General features: G+C 38.7%; 1 protein-coding gene and 1 long non-coding RNA gene across 3 annotated transcripts in view; one reads left to right on the plus strand and one right to left on the minus strand.

Moving 5' to 3' along the window:
- Positions 1-6,973, minus strand: part of LOC108719059 — a 101,369-nt gene extending 94,396 nt beyond the window's left edge. Inside the window, exon 1 of the long non-coding RNA XR_001936146.2 lies at positions 5,913-6,973. This is a non-coding gene — a long non-coding RNA (uncharacterized LOC108719059). The remainder of the gene's footprint in view (positions 1-5,912) is intronic.
- The window catches only part of slc9a3.L (solute carrier family 9 member A3 L homeolog), a 107,149-nt gene that overhangs the window by 48,464 nt on the left and 37,826 nt on the right, over positions 1-20,859 (plus strand). For both annotated transcript variants that reach the window (XM_041566218.1, XM_041566217.1), the window contains exons 6-8: positions 2,736-2,956; positions 4,018-4,220; positions 7,352-7,441. In XM_041566218.1, the coding sequence (XP_041422152.1) occupies positions 2,736-2,956; positions 4,018-4,220; positions 7,352-7,441 (514 nt within the window). The remainder of the gene's footprint in view (positions 1-2,735; positions 2,957-4,017; positions 4,221-7,351; positions 7,442-20,859) is intronic.

The following is a 20,859-nucleotide window of genomic DNA, read 5'->3' on the forward strand; positions in this document are numbered from 1 at the left end:
GTTCCTTTAAAATCACTGACTAACTCAAAGTTAGAGAGCTGCAAAGCAGGAAGTAGTATTTTGGCTATTATGTTAGACACCGGTCACTCCAGCCTTTATAGATTACATTTTTGGCTAACTAACTACAGTATATTAGAAACATTTTTTTATTTTGCACAGCCTATCTATTTACCCAGTTTTTATTTTTATACTGAACTGTTCCTTTAAAGGAACAGTTCAGTGTAACATTAAAAGTGGGCTGTGCAATATAAAAATTATTTCTAATATAGTAAGTTAAAATTAGCCAAAAATGTATCTATACAGGCTGTTCAAGATGGTATTTACACTGGAAAGGGGAGTTTCAAGGAACAGTAACACTAAATAATGAAAGTGTTTGAAAGTAATGAAAATATCATTCACTGTTGCCCTGTACTGGTAAAACTGATCTGTTTGCTTCAGAAACACTACTATAGTTCATATAGACAAGCTGCTTGTTGGCAAAGGTTAAATAGTGGATAACAGACAACACCATTGTGTTCTACAAAGCTTATCTGCTATCTGCTGTGTAAACTGAGCCTTTTCTCCTTTGAATGGCTGCCCCCATTGCTACACAGCAACTTATTTATATAAACATCAGTTTACAGTTTTTGAATCAAACACAGTAGTTTTAACAGTGCAGGGCAATACTGCATTATATTTTTATTACTTTAAAACACTTTAATTTTTTGATGATACTGCTCCTTTAAAGTATATGATAGCATGATATCACCGCGAGATTTTGTACTGAAATTATCCCAAGATTTCAGATGGGAAAGCTAAAGCATGGATCTGCACACCAAGCACAGTTAGGGAGTAAGTGTGAATGAGCTTTATCCAGACTGGTTGTTTGTTCTGACGATTGGGGCCAAGAGCCAAAGTAGCTGCTCTTCTTCTCGCTGCTTGTGATTGTTCTTATATTAAACAGTTTGTGTTTGGGGTCTTATTATTTAAAAGTAGCAAAAAACACCCACCTGAATATTTCAATTGAACCATTTTCATTGGATATTGGTAACTGTATTTCCTTTAAAGATTAAAAGGTCTTGCCTACTAAATAAATATGCCAATGCTTCTTACTGGAATGCTGCCTCAATTTGTATCACAGATTAGACTGCAGCATACATATCTTTATCGTATTTTCACCTTCCTGTGGATCACCTAGCAGAGTGGTAAGGAAATTTCCTTTTCACTGATATCCAATCACAATTCAGGTAAATGTTAGCTGAAACACAAAGAAGTGTGAAGATATGATCCAGTCGCCATGGAACCATTATGTCTAAATCATAATTTCACATCTCTATGAGTTTCAGCTAACACCCACCTGAATATTTCAATTGAACCATTTTCATTGGATATTGGTAACTGTATTTCCTTTAAAGATTTAAAGGTCTTGCCTACTAAATAAATATGCCATTCCTTCTTACTGGAATGCTGCCTCAATTTGTATCACAGATTAGATTGCAGCATACATATCTTTATCGTATTTTCACCTTTCTCTGGATCAACTAGCAGATCAGTTAGGTTACTTTCACTTAGACAAAAATTTTGAGTTGATGGTTGAATGTATGTATTTTTTCAACCTCAACTACTATAATACCGTGTGTATACAAAAGTAAAAAGGCAGCTTCTGTTTTTTTTCAAGGGGACCAAAATATATCTGCACTATCCTTTCTATATGTAATATCTCCTATAAATAAATGATTCACACATTTTATTTGAAAGTAAACAAATAAACATGGTTTAATGTTAAACAGCCCAAGCATAAATCCTGTTATCCAGTAATGTGGATAAACAAACCTGTTTCTATAATTGTAATAATAAGAGCTATGCATATTGTTTTCAAAACAGTCTGGGCTTTGTCCATATCACATGAAAAATGAACTTAGTACTGAACCATACAGCCTTTGACCCATCAGTTAGTAGCTCTTAAAGGAGAAATCATGTGGGGAAAAAAAATGTCCCATACGCCATACTTACCCCTCGCCGCAGATTTTTCCAGCGAAGTTCCACGCCTCCATCTTCCAGCTCCTCGGTAAACTGACTGAGAGATCGGTATTTCTGCGCATGCGCAGTTGGAGCAGTTTGCGACACGGATGCACGGATGCACGGAATCACACAGAAATTTCCGATCTCTCAGTCAGCTTACCGAGGAGCCGGAAGATGGACGCGTGGAATTTCGCTGGAAGAATCTGCGCCGAGGGGTAAGTATGGAGTATGGGGCATCTCCCCGGGGGGTAGTTAGCCTGGGGGGAGGGGGGAGGAGGGAGGGCTACCTGGGGTGGGGGGTAGGGGTTTTTTCCCCACAGGTTTAATTTCTCCTTTAAGACAGCCCATGTATGGGACAGATTTTAGCCTGATAATGCTGGAGTGTTTTTTAGTGTGCTCACTGGCAGGTAAATTACAACTTTTGTCAGCTGTTTCTCTGCCAGCGAAAAAATCACTGGTGAAAAAAACATTCATGAAACATTAGACTTGGGGACTTATTTATCATGCTGTGTAAAAAGTGGAGTGAAGCATTACCAGTGATGTTTTGCCCAGAGCAGCAATTATTTTTCAACAGCATGATAAATAGACCCCTAAGCCTACCCAAATAAAAAAAAAATCTGCCTCTGCTATGTGTACCAGCTTCAATTTAAAACTGCATTGTATTAGTGTGTTTTTTCTAATGTTAGCAAATATTATGACTACTGTATATTGATCAATGACATCTTCTTTTCCAGAATTACCTTCTGTGGAATTTTCTGTCAAAAATATGTAAAAGCTAACATATCTGAACAATCTGCAACTACGGTGAGATACACAATGAAAATGTTGGCAAGTGGCGCTGAAACAATTATCTTCATGTTTTTGGGAATATCAGCTGTTGATCCAAATATTTGGACATGGAATACGGCCTTTATACTATTAACTTTAGTTTTCATCTCTGTTTACAGAGTTATTGGTGAGTAGACTCAAACTAAAAAAAAAATGTGTTTATAAAATACCAAGATTATTCCAGTTTTAAATTTCAACAACCATTACATCACTATATATATATGAACATTTTTATATGGGTCTTCGTCAAATCTGGCCACATTTGTTTCACACTAAGCATTTTTCCTGGTATTGTCTAATTCCAAGGGTTCAAATCTCTGGATGACATCTTCATCTCTCCTATTCTGATTGGAGTCTGGGCCTGACACCAGTGAGCTTTGAGCATGCTCTACTTCATACAGTTAACTGACCCTAATTTGCACTCTGTCCCTTAAAATTTTAATCAATGGAAATATCCATGATTTCTAAAAAAAAACTCAGCAATCACTAATCGGAATTGTATGGATCTTTTCATGAACATTTGGCATATATGCCCTTTTATGCCCAATTTTTAAACAAATTGTCATATGAAACAATGGAAAGAGAGCAGAAAAGACTTGGAAAGAAGGCAATAGGGTACTGCTCCTGAATGGAAGAGTTTGTCCCTGACTGAGCTAGTATGGGAATTCTAGTATGTGGATTAAGGGAATTGTTCAGTGTAAGAATAAAGACTGGGTAACTAGGCTGTGCAAAATAAAATAAAAAATCAATATATATAGTTGTATATATAGTATATATAGTATACATAGTTAGTTCTTGGTTTATATAGCAAACTCGCTGAACAGTTATTTCCCATGTGGCCCCCCTTAAAGTCACTGACTAACAGAATTAGAGAGATTTAAAGCAGGATATTTTAGGGTTTTGGCTATTATGTTAGACGTCCATTCACTCCAGCCTTTGTAGATAAATGTTTTGGCTAACTAACTATATTAGAAATATTTTTTTATGTTGCACATACTATCTGCTTACCCAGGTTTGATTTTTACATTGAATTGTTCCTTTAAGTAAAATCTTTGCTATAGGGGTAAACAATGTAAGTTCTTAATAATATAATCAATTCAGAATTTATGATAAATTGTTTGACATAATATATAAAGAGATACATAAATTATAGTCTCAATATAGAATCTCCTTTTCTCTTTCTCTAAGGCGTGGTCATTCAAACGTGGATTCTTAACCGCTACAGAATGGTTCAGCTGGAAATAATAGATCAAGTTGTCATGTCATATGGCGGTCTGCGTGGTGCTGTTGCCTTTGCTTTAGTGGCATTATTGGATAAAAACCGAGTTAAAGAGAAGAACTTATTTGTCAGCACAACTATCATTGTTGTATACTTTACAGTCATCTTTCAGGTATGTATTTATAATTCTGTACATAGAACCAAGAAAACCATCAATGAAAAGTGAACACAAAATGCTGCTGTCAGTTATCTGACAATATACAGTATATTCTGCCCAGATTAGTTTTAAGGGTTTAGTTCTCCTTTAAATGTCACAGGCAGGAGGAAAATTCAAGGATTTTTGTGTAGGCAGCTATCTTAGTTCTTTATGTGTTAACTTTTTGTGTCAGAATCAACCAGCAGAGCACAATGCAAGTCCTTTAAGGCATTTTCTCACCTATTCAGTTCTTATCGCCTAGTAGAGTGTAGGATTCTGCTTTTGCTTTTATTTTTTCCTGCATGAGTGCTATGCTATTTTCTACCACTAGGCAGAGTATGTGAGCATTTTTAGCAATTCAGATTATTTCTGAGTTCATTTTGATCCATACAATGCTGAAACCTTCACCATCTTTCATGTAACCTGCTTTTTAGAATGGTATTGGAATCAGAGTGCCTCAATGTTTAGTAAAACACCCAGATTGTGCAGCAGTAGTAAAGATGTACCTTAGGAGGGGTAGGACTCAAACATGCAATTCCTTTAGGGCAATGCTGTCCAAGTCCAAGAGCTGGATTTTTTTCTGGTTTACGTGGTGGAGGGCCGATAATGGAAGCCAGTGTTGACCGCTCACTGTTTTTAAACCACACCAAATTTACCCCAAGAACTTTTAAGACACTCTAAAAAAATAAACGGTTGGCGCTCACTGCAGGAATATAAATCATATGCAAATATAGTGATGTTAAACCCGCAGCAGTATGTGAGTATGGCACACACAAGGAGTATAGGGCAGACAGACCATGGCACACACATGGAGCATAGAGCAGGAAGAGTATGGCACACACAGGATCATAGGGCAGGCAGAGTATGGCACAGATAGGAAGTGTAGGGCAGACAGACCATAGCACACAAGGGAGCATAGGGCAGGCAGAGTAGGGCACACACAGGAAGCATGGGGCAGGCAGAGTATGGTACACACAAGGAGCATAGGGCAAACAGAGTATGACACACATGGAGCATAGGACAGGCATAGTATGGTACACACACGCAGAGCATAGGGCAGGCAGAGTATGGCACACATAGGCAGTATGGGGAAGGCAGAATACAGCAGAAGACAGGGAAACCACTCTAAGATGAACAGTTCATACTATGCTATATGCAGAGGCCCAATGCTGGTGTCTCTCCAAAAGTTTGTATGAGGTGTGAACAGGTGAACAATGTGGGCATTAACAGTCTGGGTCTGCAGTGTGAACAGTACATGGCTTTAGGGGTGTGAATAATAGAGGTGTTACAGGTGAACAATGCAGGGTCAATTAATCTCAGTACTGATACATTAAAAATGTACATAAAGTAAACAATTACAGCAGCGAGATTTTCATGTGGGGGGCCACAAAAGAGATGGGTCTCAGGCCAGATGTGGCCAACGGGCTGCTATTTGGACAGTCTGTGTATAGAATGGTGAAGAGACCGCGCTTTGTTCCTAATAGTAATCGAGCAGCACCTGTAGTATGTGGATCCTCTAGTCCACGTGTGTAATCAGAAATTCAAATAGGGAAGGTGCGCTAAAACAACAGTGTAGCCGTCCCAAAATCTGAAAAGAAAAAAGTATTCCCTGAGAGTGCAGCAAGCCTGTAAAATGGACGTAATGTTTTGCAAAATAGAACTACTCACAAAAATCTTGTAATATTCGTGCCAGTAGGTATTTGCAGCTGGATTGGAATTTTTTTTTAGGTAGTGCCTATAGGGAAAAAAACTTTCTGGGCACTTTCCGGTATATACTCCTCCTGAACCGGCGGCCAATCACAAACTGCAAAGCGTCCTGCTCTGACGCCAGTTCCTTTGTATGTAGCCGGCAGGCTTGAAGTGGGATCTTGTCACTTGGTGCTGATTATCTGGCAGCGGTTCCTTTAAATCTGCATGCCAGACCCCCAGATTTGATATCTACCGGAAAGTGCCCAAAGATTTGACACAGCCAACCTATACAGGAGCTACAATTTCCATCTGCTGCTGCCTTTTCATTACGTTCCTCTTCTTGTCTGAGCTCACTGGATTTATTGCCAACGAGATTTCATAGTACGTGTGGAACCTGCAAATTACCATCGCTCCACACCAAGGAAACCACCGCTTCAGACGGAAGCGCTTCGCACGCTGAGGCGCTCAGTAACCAAGTACCGGCACCCACCTTTCCGTACTCAGAAAATCGCTCCAAAATTCAGCGCTCCTGATCTAACACCATTGAGGGCGACATCCCGAGGATCGGATCAGCGATACTTTATATGCATCCGTCGCAGGTTTGAGGGGTAAGCGAGGACTGTGCACTGCAGTCTTATAACTACACCTACTATATTGCAAAAAACGTTTTTTTCCCTATAGGCACTACCTAAAAAGACGCCTAATTTCCAATCCAGCTGCAAATACCTAATGGCACGAATATTACAAGATTTTTGTGAGTAGTTCTATTTTGCAAAACATTACGTCCATTTTACAGGCTTGCTGCAGGGAATACTTTTTTCTTTTCAGATTTTGGGACAGCTACACTGTTGTTTAAGCGCACCTTCCCTATTTGAATTTCTGCTATTTGGACAGCACTGCTTTAGGGGATGAGCATATCTGAGCTGTGAATAGTGATGGGCAGGGCCAGATTTGAGGAAGCAGCGCCCCAAGGATGCATGGTCCAAGCGCCTGATGCTTCGTGCACGCACCCCTTCCTGTGGCTGCATGGTCCTAGTGCCGGGTCCTTAGACATGAAACCCCCCCTGTGCACACGCAAGCAATCTCTCAAGCACTGGAGCACCCAGTGCTCCTTACAATGCGGCTGGGCAGCATGTCGCCGCTAACATTTTTCTTACCCTAGGCCCAGGCCTTTGTGGCCTTGCCACAAATCCGGGCCTGGTGATGGGGTCAATAAGAGTTAATATAAGTAAAAAGCCAAGTTGTGCAAACAAGCATGTTTATTTAACCTTTATGTTTTTGACCATAATAATATATATATATATATATATATATATATATATATATATATATATATATATATATATATATATATATCTTTAATATATGTAGCTTTGCTGTTATAAACTAAGGTCAATTATCTTTCATCATTTCAACAGGGCTTAACGATTAAGCCATTGGTGCAATGGTTAAAAGTCAAAAGAAGTGAGCACCGGGAAAGAAAACTTAATGAAAAGCTGCATGGCAGAGTAAGGCTACTTTTATGTATTTTGCAGAAATAATGTGGGGCAGTATTGTACACTTTAGGCATAACCTATAGCAATGAAGACTAACCCTCAAAAATCTCTGTAATAATGTAACAGTTATTCTTTATATTTATATATAGAGCAAAAAACCGGCACTCACGAAATGGAGGTCAAGCGTGCCTGGGTGCAGTCCAAGATTAGAAGTAGTAGAGATCGCACTCACAGGTCTTAATGTAGAAAATGAAAATTTATTGTGGACAAGTGCTGATGTTTCGGCTGAGACAACAGCCTTTCTCAAAGTGAAAAAAGTGTCACACAAACGGAAATAAATACACGGTGTGGCGGGAACAAAATCAAATACAGAAGAAAACACAGGGGGCAGAGGAAATGACGTGTCGAGGGCAATATAAGTGATAATTTAACATCTTAGTGAAAATACAAACATTTGGATGAAAACCAGGATAAAGAGAACATAAATCACAAACGAAAAAATGGAAAATAAAAGATGAAAAGAAATTAGGGAAAGTCTAAACTCAAAATTTATCTCATAAAGCTGCCGTTGTGCGCTTGCGTGAAATAGGGAAATACACTAATTAACACCCATAAAATACAGGATCAACCAACCCTCTGTAAGCGCTCATGCGCGTTACTTGGTAAGGCACAATGTAGCAACATGTCAAAAGGAAATGGACACTGTGTCAAAAAGTTACAAGGTTACTGGAGAATATGTCATTAAGATAAGCAGCTACGTAGCGAACGGGAGTGCAGCTGGATATGGAAAGGGATCAATGAAGGAGTCAGAACAAAAGGGGGAAAGGCAAAGGACAGTGTGAGAAAGCCTTGATGGCTCAAAAATTGAAATAGTAAGTAGGCGAATGGACAGGTGAAGAATATATAGAATATATAAACCAAAAATGAAAAATAAAAAATAATAAAAAATAAAAAATAAACAAGTGATAAGCTCAAACGAAAAAACAAAGTAAAAAATACAAATAAAAATAAAGATGAAAATAGAGGATGAGACTTGAAAATGAAAGAATGGATATATATAAACCATATATATATATATATATATATATATATAAACAAAAAACTATAAGGAGAGGAACAATTGAAAAAGGGAAAAAAAGAGAATGAAAATGAATGAAAAAGAGGGGGACAAAGCTATGTTACATTAAGAAATTAACGAAATGAGCAACCATTCTTGGATATACGTTATGTAGCAAGGGCACTGACATGACTTAAATAAGGATAGAGTTAACTCACTGCTAGCATCGCAGAGTCCGTAGATTCATGTTCATCAGATCTGTGGTGAGGCAGCCGGTATGCCAAGGTCCATAGCCATACTGGTTTGTACGAAAGCTGTCCGCTTAGAGTATAATCCATTCAGTAAGTCGAGGTCAGTTTCATCGGTGTGGCTAATATGTCACTTGTCTTTTGAAGAATGACATCAACCAAGTCAGGCTCCAATGTTAGGAGGCTTACAGGTCCCTTTGATCAAACAGCACTTGATCGATCCAGTGTGATGCCGCATCGCTAACAGGGATATTGCTGAACCATCTGTACACTGATGGGTGTCAAACTTGGACAAGTCGGCTAGTGGATCACTGATGAGATCGCTCGTGTGCCCTACCCAATACAGAGCAAAATGAAACAAAGTTTCTGATTCGGGGTGATGTCTGTCCACAGTGCCTTGAACGTATTAGTTGTATTAACAAGGCATTACCGGCACGACAATCCAATCCCCACAATCATGAAAGCTGAGCCATGAATTGGGCTGATGGTATGAGGCATTCCTCGATTCAATGAACCAACCAGTCTTCAGCCATCTAATCATGGGCTCTGCTGTAAGTACAGTGCGGTACGGGTCCATTGGCAAGTTAGGACTACCGACTATGCGGTGTGGATCCGTTGGCAAGATAGGACTACCGACAGTGCGGTGCGGATCCGTTGGCTTAGTTCGGACACCCGACACTCGGAATGGATATTCCCCACATGATGAAGTGGGCTTAGGGGAGAATGGATTCGTCTGACGCTGCTCAGTGAGCTGGCCGGGACACTCCAGGCTTCCGCTGTATATAAACTCTAGATACGACTAGCGAGAACATGGCAAAAATTGGCTCAAATTAGAGACAAGTGTCTACGTTTTATAGTAGGCCGATCATTGGGAGAATTACATATGAATAGGGGATAATATTAACGAAAAATCGTAATGAAAAATATGTATATATAAATCAAAAACTGATATAAAAAAAGGAAAAACAAAGAAAAAACAAAAAATCAAAAACAAAAATATAAAGAATAAAAAATAAAAAATACAAAATATAAAGCAAACAGAAAGTACAAAATAAAAGTGAAAAGAAAAAGAAAGAGAAAAATGAAAAATGAGGAACAAAAGAAAACATAAAGGGAAGAAGAAGAAATCAAGATGAAAAAAGGAAAGAAAAGATGAAAAAGAAAAAGAAAAAATGAACAGAAAAAAAGAAAAGATGGTGAGAAAACAGCGTTGTACAGGGGAAACAGGGGAGTGTTAGCTGAAAGAGCTGGTTATCAACGGCACTGAATTGTTATTCAGTTATAGCGTCAAGTTGAATTCAGGAAGATAAATTGGTGAGGGAACACATCATGGAAAGATAGAGGGAGAGAGAGGGGAGGAAAAACAATGCATACAATATCTGTTGTACTATTATCGAAAATTACTGCTGAAACCGGGCAGTATATTTCGAGCACAATTACATCTAAGGGTCAAATATTCAACAATTCAAAAGATATCATTAATGAAACGATTTATCAATGGAAGAAAAAATGGTTAGACATTGGCAGCTAATTATAATGTTGGACTTAGTGTGAATTACTTGTAGATAAATGGAGCGTAAGAAATAAGTTCATTCAGTCCATGCGGGGGCTAATGGTGTTCAGTCTGTGTATCCATCTTAACTCTCGTTGGAGCAACATCTTCTCACGATTGCCTCCCCGAATTGGTTGGGGTACGTGGTCGATCAGCATACAGCGTAGACTTGCCAGTGTGTGTCTGTGAAGCAGAAAATGAGCAGCAACCGGTGTGTCCGCCTTCCCTGATGAGAGTGCTGTTCTAATTGCGGATCGGTGGTTGGCCATCCGTTCGCGAAACGTGGTTATTGTCTTACCTACATAAAACTGTCCGCAGGGACATTTGATGAAATAGATAAGGAACTTGGAGGTACAAGTCAATTTGTGATTAATAACAATGGGTTTGCCCGGATGAGGGTGATTGAATGTAGAACCAGTGATGAGATGATTACAGGTGATACACGATGGACAACGAAAGCAGCCCTTCTTTTCCGCGTTGAGCCATGTGGGGGTGGTGCCATGTTGGTAACAATGGTTCGGATCAGTCTTTACCAGGATGTCCCTGAGGTTTCTTCCTCTCCTAAACGCAATTCGAGGTGAAAAATGGGCGGGAGTGTTGTATCTCTTTCAAGTACCGTCCAGTGTTCTTGTATAGCTCGTGTCAGAGGTTCTACTTCTGGAGTGTAAGTGGTCAAAAAACCAGGGTCTCTTTTTTTCGGTGTCCTTCGGTGTACTTATAGAACCATGGAGAAGGTTGTGTTGTGTGTGAAATAAGGCCCTTTCCTTACAGGAAAGTAGCTCATGCAGGAGGTAACCTCTCTGGGATAATCTCGATATCAAGTCATCAAGTTGTATACGTAGTTGCACCGGATCAGAATTGTTCCTCACCATACGTACCATCTGTGAGTAGGGGACACTTTTTTTAATGTGTGGTGGATGACAGAAGGTATAATGTAACAGGGTGTTACGGTCCGTTGGTTTCCTGTATGTTGTAGAATTGAATCCGTTGTCGGTCAGCGTCACAGTCAAATCTAGAAAAGAAATTTGTTTGTCATCGTTTGTGGATAAAAGGACCATATTTAGACAAAATGAATGCTTCCTCATATCTGGCCATGTACAAATTCGCGAATGCTGGCGCGACATTTGAACCCATACTTGTCCCACTTATCTGTAAGTAATAGGAGAGTTCGAATTTGAAATAATTGCAAGTGAGGCAAAGTCGAAGGAGTTGCAACAGGAATTCAATCGGAGGTCTACCACGGTCAGGATGCTTCAATAGAAAGTCCTTGATGTTTTCGATGCCCTCGTCTGTGGGTATGACGGTATACAGGGATGACACGTCCATGGTAGCAAGTTTAGTTTCCCTTGGAACTGGTGATGCCGAGGGCAGTTTAATCAGGAAATCACCCGAGTCCTGAATATATATACGTAGATGTCTTCTTCACGATTGGTTGTAGAAAGTGATCAACAAAGATGGCTAAGGGCTCTAGGAGTGATTCCCTTGCACTAACGATAGGACGACCAGGAGGTGATGTCAAACCTTTGTGTATCTTCGAGAGAGTGTATATAATTGGACAGATGGGAAACTCTTGTGTCAAAAAATCTCTAGTGTCTATGGTCAAAATGCCACTGGTATACCCGGCTTGTATGGTTGCGTCCACTTGGCGTTTAAATACGGAGGTAGGGTCGCTGGGGAGTTGTTTGTAGACCGCTGTGTCAGATAATTGTCGGATGATTTTGGTGCGATAGTCTTTGTAATCTTGTATCACCACGGCACCCCCTTTGTCAGCTGGTCTAATAATGATGTTAGGATTCTTTGATAGATTACACAGTGCTTCTTTTTCAGCTTTAGTCAGGTTTGAATGGGTATGTTTAGTCGTCTTCAGTTTTTAAGTTTCATCGATCAATAGTCTGGTGTAAGCCTCAATGGACTTGGGTGTGTTGGTGGGCTCAAACCGACTCGGTCTTTTGAACACGGGTGATTGCCCGCCTGTGTTTCTAAAGTATTCTTTAAGTTTCAAAGATCTTTGAAATCGATGTATATCAGTCTTGATCTCCAGAGGCTGTGTGTGGTTGGTAGGGACAAAAGATAAACCCTTGGAAAGCAGGCACATTTCGGCTGGTGATAGTGGGTAGGTGCTGAGGTTGAATACTACTTCCTCGGGGGTCTGTACTGTTTTGTGGAACGCGTGCTGCCTGCCACCCCTTCTTTTGTGCGGGCGTCCCGATCTCTGGAATGAGGGCCTGAGCCTAAAAAAGGGGAGATGCTTGAAAGAGGGGTGGTACTGGTAGATTGCGCGTCAATGTTTGGATTGTATTGTGCAAACTGTCGACCCCGGCGGCCCCTATTGTAGCCACGTCCTCTGGTCGGAGTATCAATGTCCGAAGAGTTGCTGGTATAAGGTGAAGAATCAACCTGTGTTGCAAAAAAGTGACCCCTCTGTCTCGACGTTCTGTTGTAATTCACGTCACCTCCTGTCAACCACCTGTACACCTTCCTGTTCTGATAGTCGGCGTTAACAATGGTTACCTTGTGTTGTTTAAATTTATGTAACTCAGACGTGTAGCGGGTAAATTGTTGTTGTAGCTTGTCAAGCCAGTTGGTATCGCTATCCAACCTCAGATTAGGGAGATGTGCACTTTCAAAAGCCGCTATCTCGTTCCGTGTAGCTGTTAAATTCTTTGTAACCTCCTCAATGACCAATAGCATCAAGTCCATAGAGGATTTGGCACCAACGCTTACAAAAATCAATGTTATTGCGTCCAATGGTAGGGATATTACGAATGCGGAATCCCCTGGGGATATGCTGTTTCTTGTAGAAGTCAGAGAGGTAGATTCCTATGAAGTTTCAGGTCTGTTTCCCGTTCGCGTAATCTTATTAGTTCATGAAAAAGGTCTGTGTGAGAAGCTGTTGGAGTGACGGTGTCGGCTGTTTCTGTGAATAGTATATCAGCTGCTTCTGCGTCTGAAAACTGGTAACCGGAGAGAGGGATGTCGATTACATCTCTGCCATCGGCGCTAGCCATACCGGTAGTTCATCCGTTGGTAAAAGTAGTAAAAGTAAATGTAGTAGGCTCCAATGTTAGGAGGCTTACAGGTCCCTTTGATCTAACGGCACTTGATTGATCCAGTGTGATGCCGCTCTCTCCCTCTATATTTCCATGATGTGTTCCCTCACCAATTTATCTTCCTGAATTCAACTTGATGCTATAACTGAATAACAATTCAGTGCCGTTGATGACCAGCGCTTTCAGCTAACACTCCCCTGTTTCCCCTGTACAACGCTGTTTTCTCACCATCTTTTCTTTTTTTCTGTTCATTTTTTCTTTTTCATCTTTTCTTTCCCTTTTTAATCTTGATTTCTTCTTCTTCCCTTTATGTTTTCTTTTGTTCCTCATTTTTCATTTTTCTTTCTTTTTCTTTTCACTTTTATTTTGTACTTTCTGTTTGCTTTATATTTTTTTATTTTTTATTCTTTATATTTTTGTTTTTTCTTTGTTTTTCCTTTTTTTATATCAGTTTTTGATTTATATACACATATTTTTCGTTACGATTTTTCGTTAATATTATCCAAGAATGGTTGCTCATTTCGTTAATTTCTTAATGTAACATAGCTTTGTCCCCCTCTTTTTCATTCATTTTCATTCTCTTTTTTTCCCTTTTTCAATTGTTCCTCTCCTTAGAGTTTTTTGTTTATATATATATATATATATATGGTTTATATATATCCATTCTTTCATTTTCAAGTCTCATCCTCTATTTTCATCTTTATTTTTATTTGTATTTTTATTTTTCATTTTTTTAATTTGTTTTTTCGTTTGAGCTTATCACTTGTTTATTTTTATTTTTTTTATTTTTTATTATTTTTTATTTTTCATTTTTCGTTTATATATTCTATATATTCTTCACCTGTCCATTCGCCTACTTACTATTTCAATTTTTGAGCCATCAAGGCTTTCTCACACTGTTCTTTCTTTGCCTTTCCCCCTTTTGTTCTGACTCCTTCATTGATCCCTTTCCATATCCAGCTGCACTCCCGTTCGCTACGTAGCTGCTTATCTTAATGACATATTCTCCAGTAACCTTGTAACTTTTTGACACAGTGTCCATTTCCTTTTGACATGTTGCTACATTGTGCCTTACCAAGTAACGCGCATGAGCGCTTACAGAGGGTTGGTTGATCCTGTATTTTATGGGTGTTAATTAGTGTATTTCCCTATTTCACGCAAGCGCACAACGGCAGCTTTATGAGATAAATTTTGAGTTTAGACTTTCCCTAATTTCTTTTCATCTTTTATTTTCCATTTTTTCGTTTGTGATTTATGTTCTCTTTATCCTGGTTTTCATCCAAATGTTTGTATTTTCACTAAGATGTTAAATTATCACTTATATTGCCCTCGACACGTCATTTCCTCTGCCCCCTGTGTTTTCTTCTGTATTTGATTTTGTTCCCGCCACACCGTGTATTTATTTCCGTTTGTGTGACACTTTTTTCACTTTGAGAAAGGCTGTTGTCTCAGCCGAAACATCAGCACTTGTCCACAATAAATTTTCATTTTCTACATTAAGACCTGTGAGTGCGATCTCTACTACTTCTAAAATATATATATATATATATATATATATATATATATATATATATATATATATATAAAACAAAAAAGTCAAGACAACTTTGTGCAAATAAAAAAAGTTTTTTACCAACAAGTAACAGATAATATACAACGTTTTGAAGCTCCCGCTTCTTTCTCAAGCATTAATAATTACAGTGACATCACATACTATTTAAAGGCATAGATAATACACACCCCCATCACATTATTATGCAAATTGGTTCACTTATGTTACAAGTTAATTTACTTTAAAGTGCTACATATTGTTTGAGAGCTTTAAATGATAAAAGTTAATTACAGCGTTACAAAAACCAGGCCAAAAATAATGCATCAATAATCAAACATACATAGCCCCAAAAGACATTCGATATTGACCCCCTCTATTGACCCCCCCTTGGGTGCATTGTCTGCAGTGTATGTATCCAAAACTTCTCTCTTTTCTGGAGTTGTAAGAGTCTATTGCCCCCCCCCCCCAACAGACTCTATCACAAGAAACCTGAGGGATGCAGCAGAATGTGGGGCCATCTTAAAGTGTGCTGGTATCAGCAATTTCACTACTTCCTTCCTAATGGTAGACTTGTGTTGGCTGATCCTATCTCGTATAGGTTGTATGGTTTATCCAATGTCGGTGCACATGGGCACTTGAGCATGTAAATCACATACTCTGAATCACATCTGTAATGACCCTGTATATCAAACTTCTTCCCTTTTGTGAATGTGTCGTATAGCGTATAACACTCGAACACTGATTGCATCTACCACAATTGTGCATGCCATTTTTCAGGGGTGCCAAGATCCTCTGTGGGTTACTACGTGTAGTGCCCAAGTCAGCCTTAACCAATCTACCTCTCAAACTACGAGGGCGCATATAGGAAAGGAGTGGAGGTTTGTGAAACTCCGGAATTTCCGGATATGCCTTACTCAATAAGGGCCAATGTTTGTGTATGATATGGTGAACTTTCCGCACACACGGATGATATGTGTGCACAAAAGGTATACGGGCCTGATGTTTTGATCCCTGTGCCTTGTCCTGTATGATAGAAACACGATTCCACCTTAACCCTTTCCACCTCATGTGCAAGCATCTCTTTAGGGTACCCCCTCTGTATAAATCTCATCCAACCGCATTGTGAGTTTATCATCCTCCGTAACTATTAGATTTACTCGTAAAAGTTGTGACCTAGGAAGAGAGGAAATGTTAGCTCTTGGATGTGCACTGTTAAACCGCAGCAAATCGTTGCGGTTAGTAGATTTAACATGTAAATCTGTATATAGTAAATTCTCTTTACGATATACTCTTGTATCAAGAAACTTAATAGTCTCCTCACTGTACTCAAGTGTAAATTTTATAGTGGGGATACACCCAAGTGCGCTTTAAACTGTAATAGGGACCCAGAGTCACCCCTCCACAACACCAACAGATCATCAATATAGTGCCACCATTGTACACTGAATAAATGTAAATGTTTATACACATGTTCTGTTTCAAATTGATTCATGAAAATGGCGTATGTGGGAAATGGGAAGTATCCTTAATCTAGAAATTACCCAAAGGCACAAACGGGGCCAATACTTTGTGTAGAAAAATCGATAAAGGAGCAAAGATGGAATTCACACCGGCCAATATGGGGCGTCGTGGTGGGGACTGCAGATTTTTATGCACCTTGGGTAAAGTATAAAACACCGGGATGCAAGGAAATTCCTCCTTCATCAATCACACCCAATTGTAGTAGACTAGACTTCTGAAATCATCTCTGCGTAATTGTTAGTGGGATCCCCACTCAGACGTATATAAGTGTGAACATCATTTAATTGACTCAAAATTTCTTGTACATAATAATCCTTATCTAGGATAACCAGTGCACCCCCCTTATCCGCAGGTTTGTAAACAACAGTTGTATCCCCTCAATGCATGTTAAGATTCACGGTAATTTTTAGACATATTGTTATTGAACATCATTGTCCTCAGACCTTTGGTATCCTGCATCAATAGATTAATGTCCCTGGAAATATATATATATATATATATATATATATATATATATATATATATATATATATATATATATAATCTTCATAGTGGACCAGCACTCCAAAATTTTCAATCAAAAAGATTTTTATTCAAAATCACTTACTTGTCCAACGTTTCGGCCCAGATTAGGGCCTTTATCAAGGATAAAGGATTATCAAGGATAATCCTTGATCAAGGCCCTAATGTGGGATGAAACGTTGGACACGTGAGTGATGTTTGAATAAAAATCGTTTTGATTTTTAGAGTGCTGGTCCGCTTTGAAGATTATATGCCATAATTGACCAAGCACCCACCTCTGATTGAGAAGGAACAAGTGCGGGTACTTTCAGAACATTTTATATATAAATATATACAGTATAATGTTTGTGAAGGTACCCGCACTCTTACTAGTAGATCTGCTCGCGGGTGCTCGGTCAATTGTTGCATAATATACAGTATAATGTTTGTGAAGGTACCCGCACTCTTACTAGTAGATCCGCTCGCGGGTGCTCGGTCAATTGTTGCATATAATCTTCAAGATGGACCCGCACACCAAACTTTTTCCATTAAATTCTTTATTTTAACATTACTCGTGTATCCAACGTTTCGGCCCTCGTTGGGGCCTTTATCAAGGATAAAGTGTGAGTGATAGATTAGTGACATATATACACATATTCCCAACCCCCATACTTGAAAAAAGGCGCCAAGATGACGTAATTTGTAGTTCATTGATGCAATAGGTGCAAAAAAGTCTCCATAGATCATTTGTGTGAACAAGCACTTTCCCAATTTCACCACTAGATGTCATATTCTGACTCCAGTATCTGTGTGTGTACAAAGTTCATTGTGCATGTAGCTCCAAAGGAAATTGTTGCAAGTGCTAATTAAAAAATTAAACAAAAAAATGTAACAAAAAAAATGTTACGAATGCTAGGCATCGATACATAAAAACATAAGTATTGCTTACTTTGATTCCAAACGTGGCAAATACATATTGACTTCACCAAAAAAGAAAAAGGATTTTTTGAAAAATGTCCTAAAATCACATGTGTTTTTGTGTAAAAAAAATCTTTGATTATATCATTGTTTTAAACATTATTCTCCATCTGCCTATTAAATCAGGGGAAAATACACTTCTATTTCAAAAAGCAACTGAGGACCAATTGGCCATTTTAATCCTGTGGGTACCACACAGTCCAATTAGTGGATCCAGAATGCCTCTCTTTAGCAGCATGTTGTCATGATCTCCCCCTCTAGATCTTTTTGGGATTTGCTCAATGGGCATACATCTGAATGTCGCTGGACTATGCCTAGCTTCTGCCCAGTGTCTAGCCACAAGCTGCTGGGAAATATCTTGATTTTTGTTTTTACTTTTCTCGAATGCCAGACCTATGCATTGCAATTCTTTCCATAAAACTGCCTGATAGTTTTCCCACAGTATATGAGGCCACATGGGCACTTGATTATATACACTACCATGGCGGTGTCACATGACATTCTTTGGCGGGTGGTAAAATATGCGCCCTGTATCAATGTACTACACATAACACATCCCAAGCATCTGTACACCCGTGGACGCTCAGTTAGAAAATGTTGCATAGTTGGCTTTTGGTATTTGTTAATGGGGTCTGATGTTACTCCCTCTCTTGTAGCTAAATCTAGGCCTCTTGGGTAGCTTTTTGGAGATTGTTTCGTCAGTGTTTACAAGTGGCCAATGTTTTATAACACTTTTCTTCACTTCTGTGCTGTATGCTATTACTGGATATATATATATATATATATATATATATATATATATATATATATATATATATATATATATATATATAAATAAACCCAGGCAGGTCTCTGCACTCCCTTCCAGGCAATCAGAACCGGGTGCTGCAGCAGCGCATCACATACATCAAATCCACAGTTGTAAGCAGCGCACACCGGAATTTAAAAAAAAAATATTTGTTTCTTTATTTATCAAAAGATTAAAAACATAATACTGGATGTGTATTGATACACATCCAGTATTATGTGTATCAACCTGGATAGTGTGTGTAATAACCCCAATTATTTAAAATATATAAACCCCACTCTGCTAAACTAAAGCTAAAACTAAAACTACAAAAAATGTAAAGAAAAATACCTAAAAAAATATAAAGAAAAATACATAGTGTCAAAAGATATACAACAAGAGCAATAAAAAAATTAAGACAAAAATAAGAGCACAATGTATTTTTCTTTATATTTTTATATGTAGTTTTCTTTACATTTTTTGTGGTTTTAGATCTTTAGTTTAGCAGACTGGGGTTTATATATTTTAAATAATTGACTGGTTTATTAGGGTTATTACACACACTATCCAGGTTGATACACATAATACACATTAGACTCGATTTTGATATAGATCCAAATGTTATTTACATAGATGAGGGTCACTTACTCCAGATCTTCCACCTACACTCATGTTTTTGATACTATGTAACATACAGTCTAATTTTAGATAAACACCAAATAGGAAGTGACTGTTACTTAGTACTGTTTTTAATCCTTCTAAAAACTAAATGAAGGGGGTTTCAACCTAATTGGGATTGTCTTAACAGTTATAGTCTTATTTTTGTAAGTACAAATGCACAGGTGTAACTTAACTATTTAATGACTAGATGACGTTTACGATTGGTCAGCCAATTTACACTTCCCGCCATCTTTTTGTATTTAAGACATTCATTATGTGTTTTTCTTTAGTTTGAGAAAGGCCTTGGAGAGGCCAAAACGTTAGTCTTTTAATAAAACTTTTTTTATTTTCAAGTAAGTCCTGAGAGTGCGGACCTTTCTGTGAGTTAAATATACTTAATTTGGACACTGCACCCAGGCACGTTTGCACACAGTGACGAGAGTGCCGGCTCCTCCATGGATTTCACACACACACACACACACACACACACACACATGTCTGTCCAAAAAATCATCCAAGCCATTCTTAAAGCATTAACTGAATCAGCCATCACAACATCACCCGGCAGTGCATTCCACAAACTCACTATCCTGACTGTGAAGAACCCCCTACGTTGCTTCAAATGAAAGTTCTTTTCTTGTAGTCTAAAGGGGTGGCCTCTGGTACGGTGATCCACTTTATAGGTAAAAAGGTCCCCTGCTATTTGTCTATAATGTCCTCTAATGTACTTGTAAAGTGTAATCATGTCCCCTTGCAAGCGCCAACCTGGTCATTTAAGTCTTCCATGTAGTCATGTCCCCTTGCAAACCCCAACCTCATCATTTAAGTCTTCCATCCCCTCTAACCAATTTAGTTGCAAGTCTCTGCGCTCTCTCCAGCTCATTTATATCCCTCTTAAGGACTGGAGTCCAAAACTGCACTGCATACTCCAGATGAGGCCTTACCAGGGACTTTTAAAGAGGTATAATTATGTTTTCATCCCTTGAGTTAATGCCCTTTTTTATGCAAGACAGAACTTTATTTTTTTTAGTAGCCACAGAATGACACTGCCCAGAATTAGACAACAATGATTCTTCTCATTTAAGGAAACTCCCAACACACTGCCATTTAGTGTATAACTTGCATTTATATTATTTTTGCCAACGTGCATAACCTTGCATTTATCAACATTGAACCTGATTTTCCAGTTTGCTGCCCAGTTTTCCAACTGGAAATCACAAATCACTCTGCAAAGTGGCAGCATCCTGCATGGAACCTATAGTTCTGTACAATTTAGTATCATCTGCAAAAATAGAAACAGTACTTTCAATGCCCACCTCCAGGTCATTAATAAACAAGTTGAAAAGCAAGGGACATAGTACAGAGCCCTGTGGTACTCCACTAACAACACTGGTCCAATTAGAAAATGTTCCATTTACCACCACTCTTTGTAGTCTATCTTTTAGCCAGTTCTCTATCCAGGTACAAATACTATGTTCCAGGCCAACATTATTTAATTAAACCAGTAACCTTTTGTGTGGCACT

This window comes from Xenopus laevis, chromosome 6L (genome assembly GCF_017654675.1).
Source record: "Xenopus laevis strain J_2021 chromosome 6L, Xenopus_laevis_v10.1, whole genome shotgun sequence".
NCBI lineage: Eukaryota > Metazoa > Chordata > Amphibia > Anura > Pipidae > Xenopus > Xenopus laevis.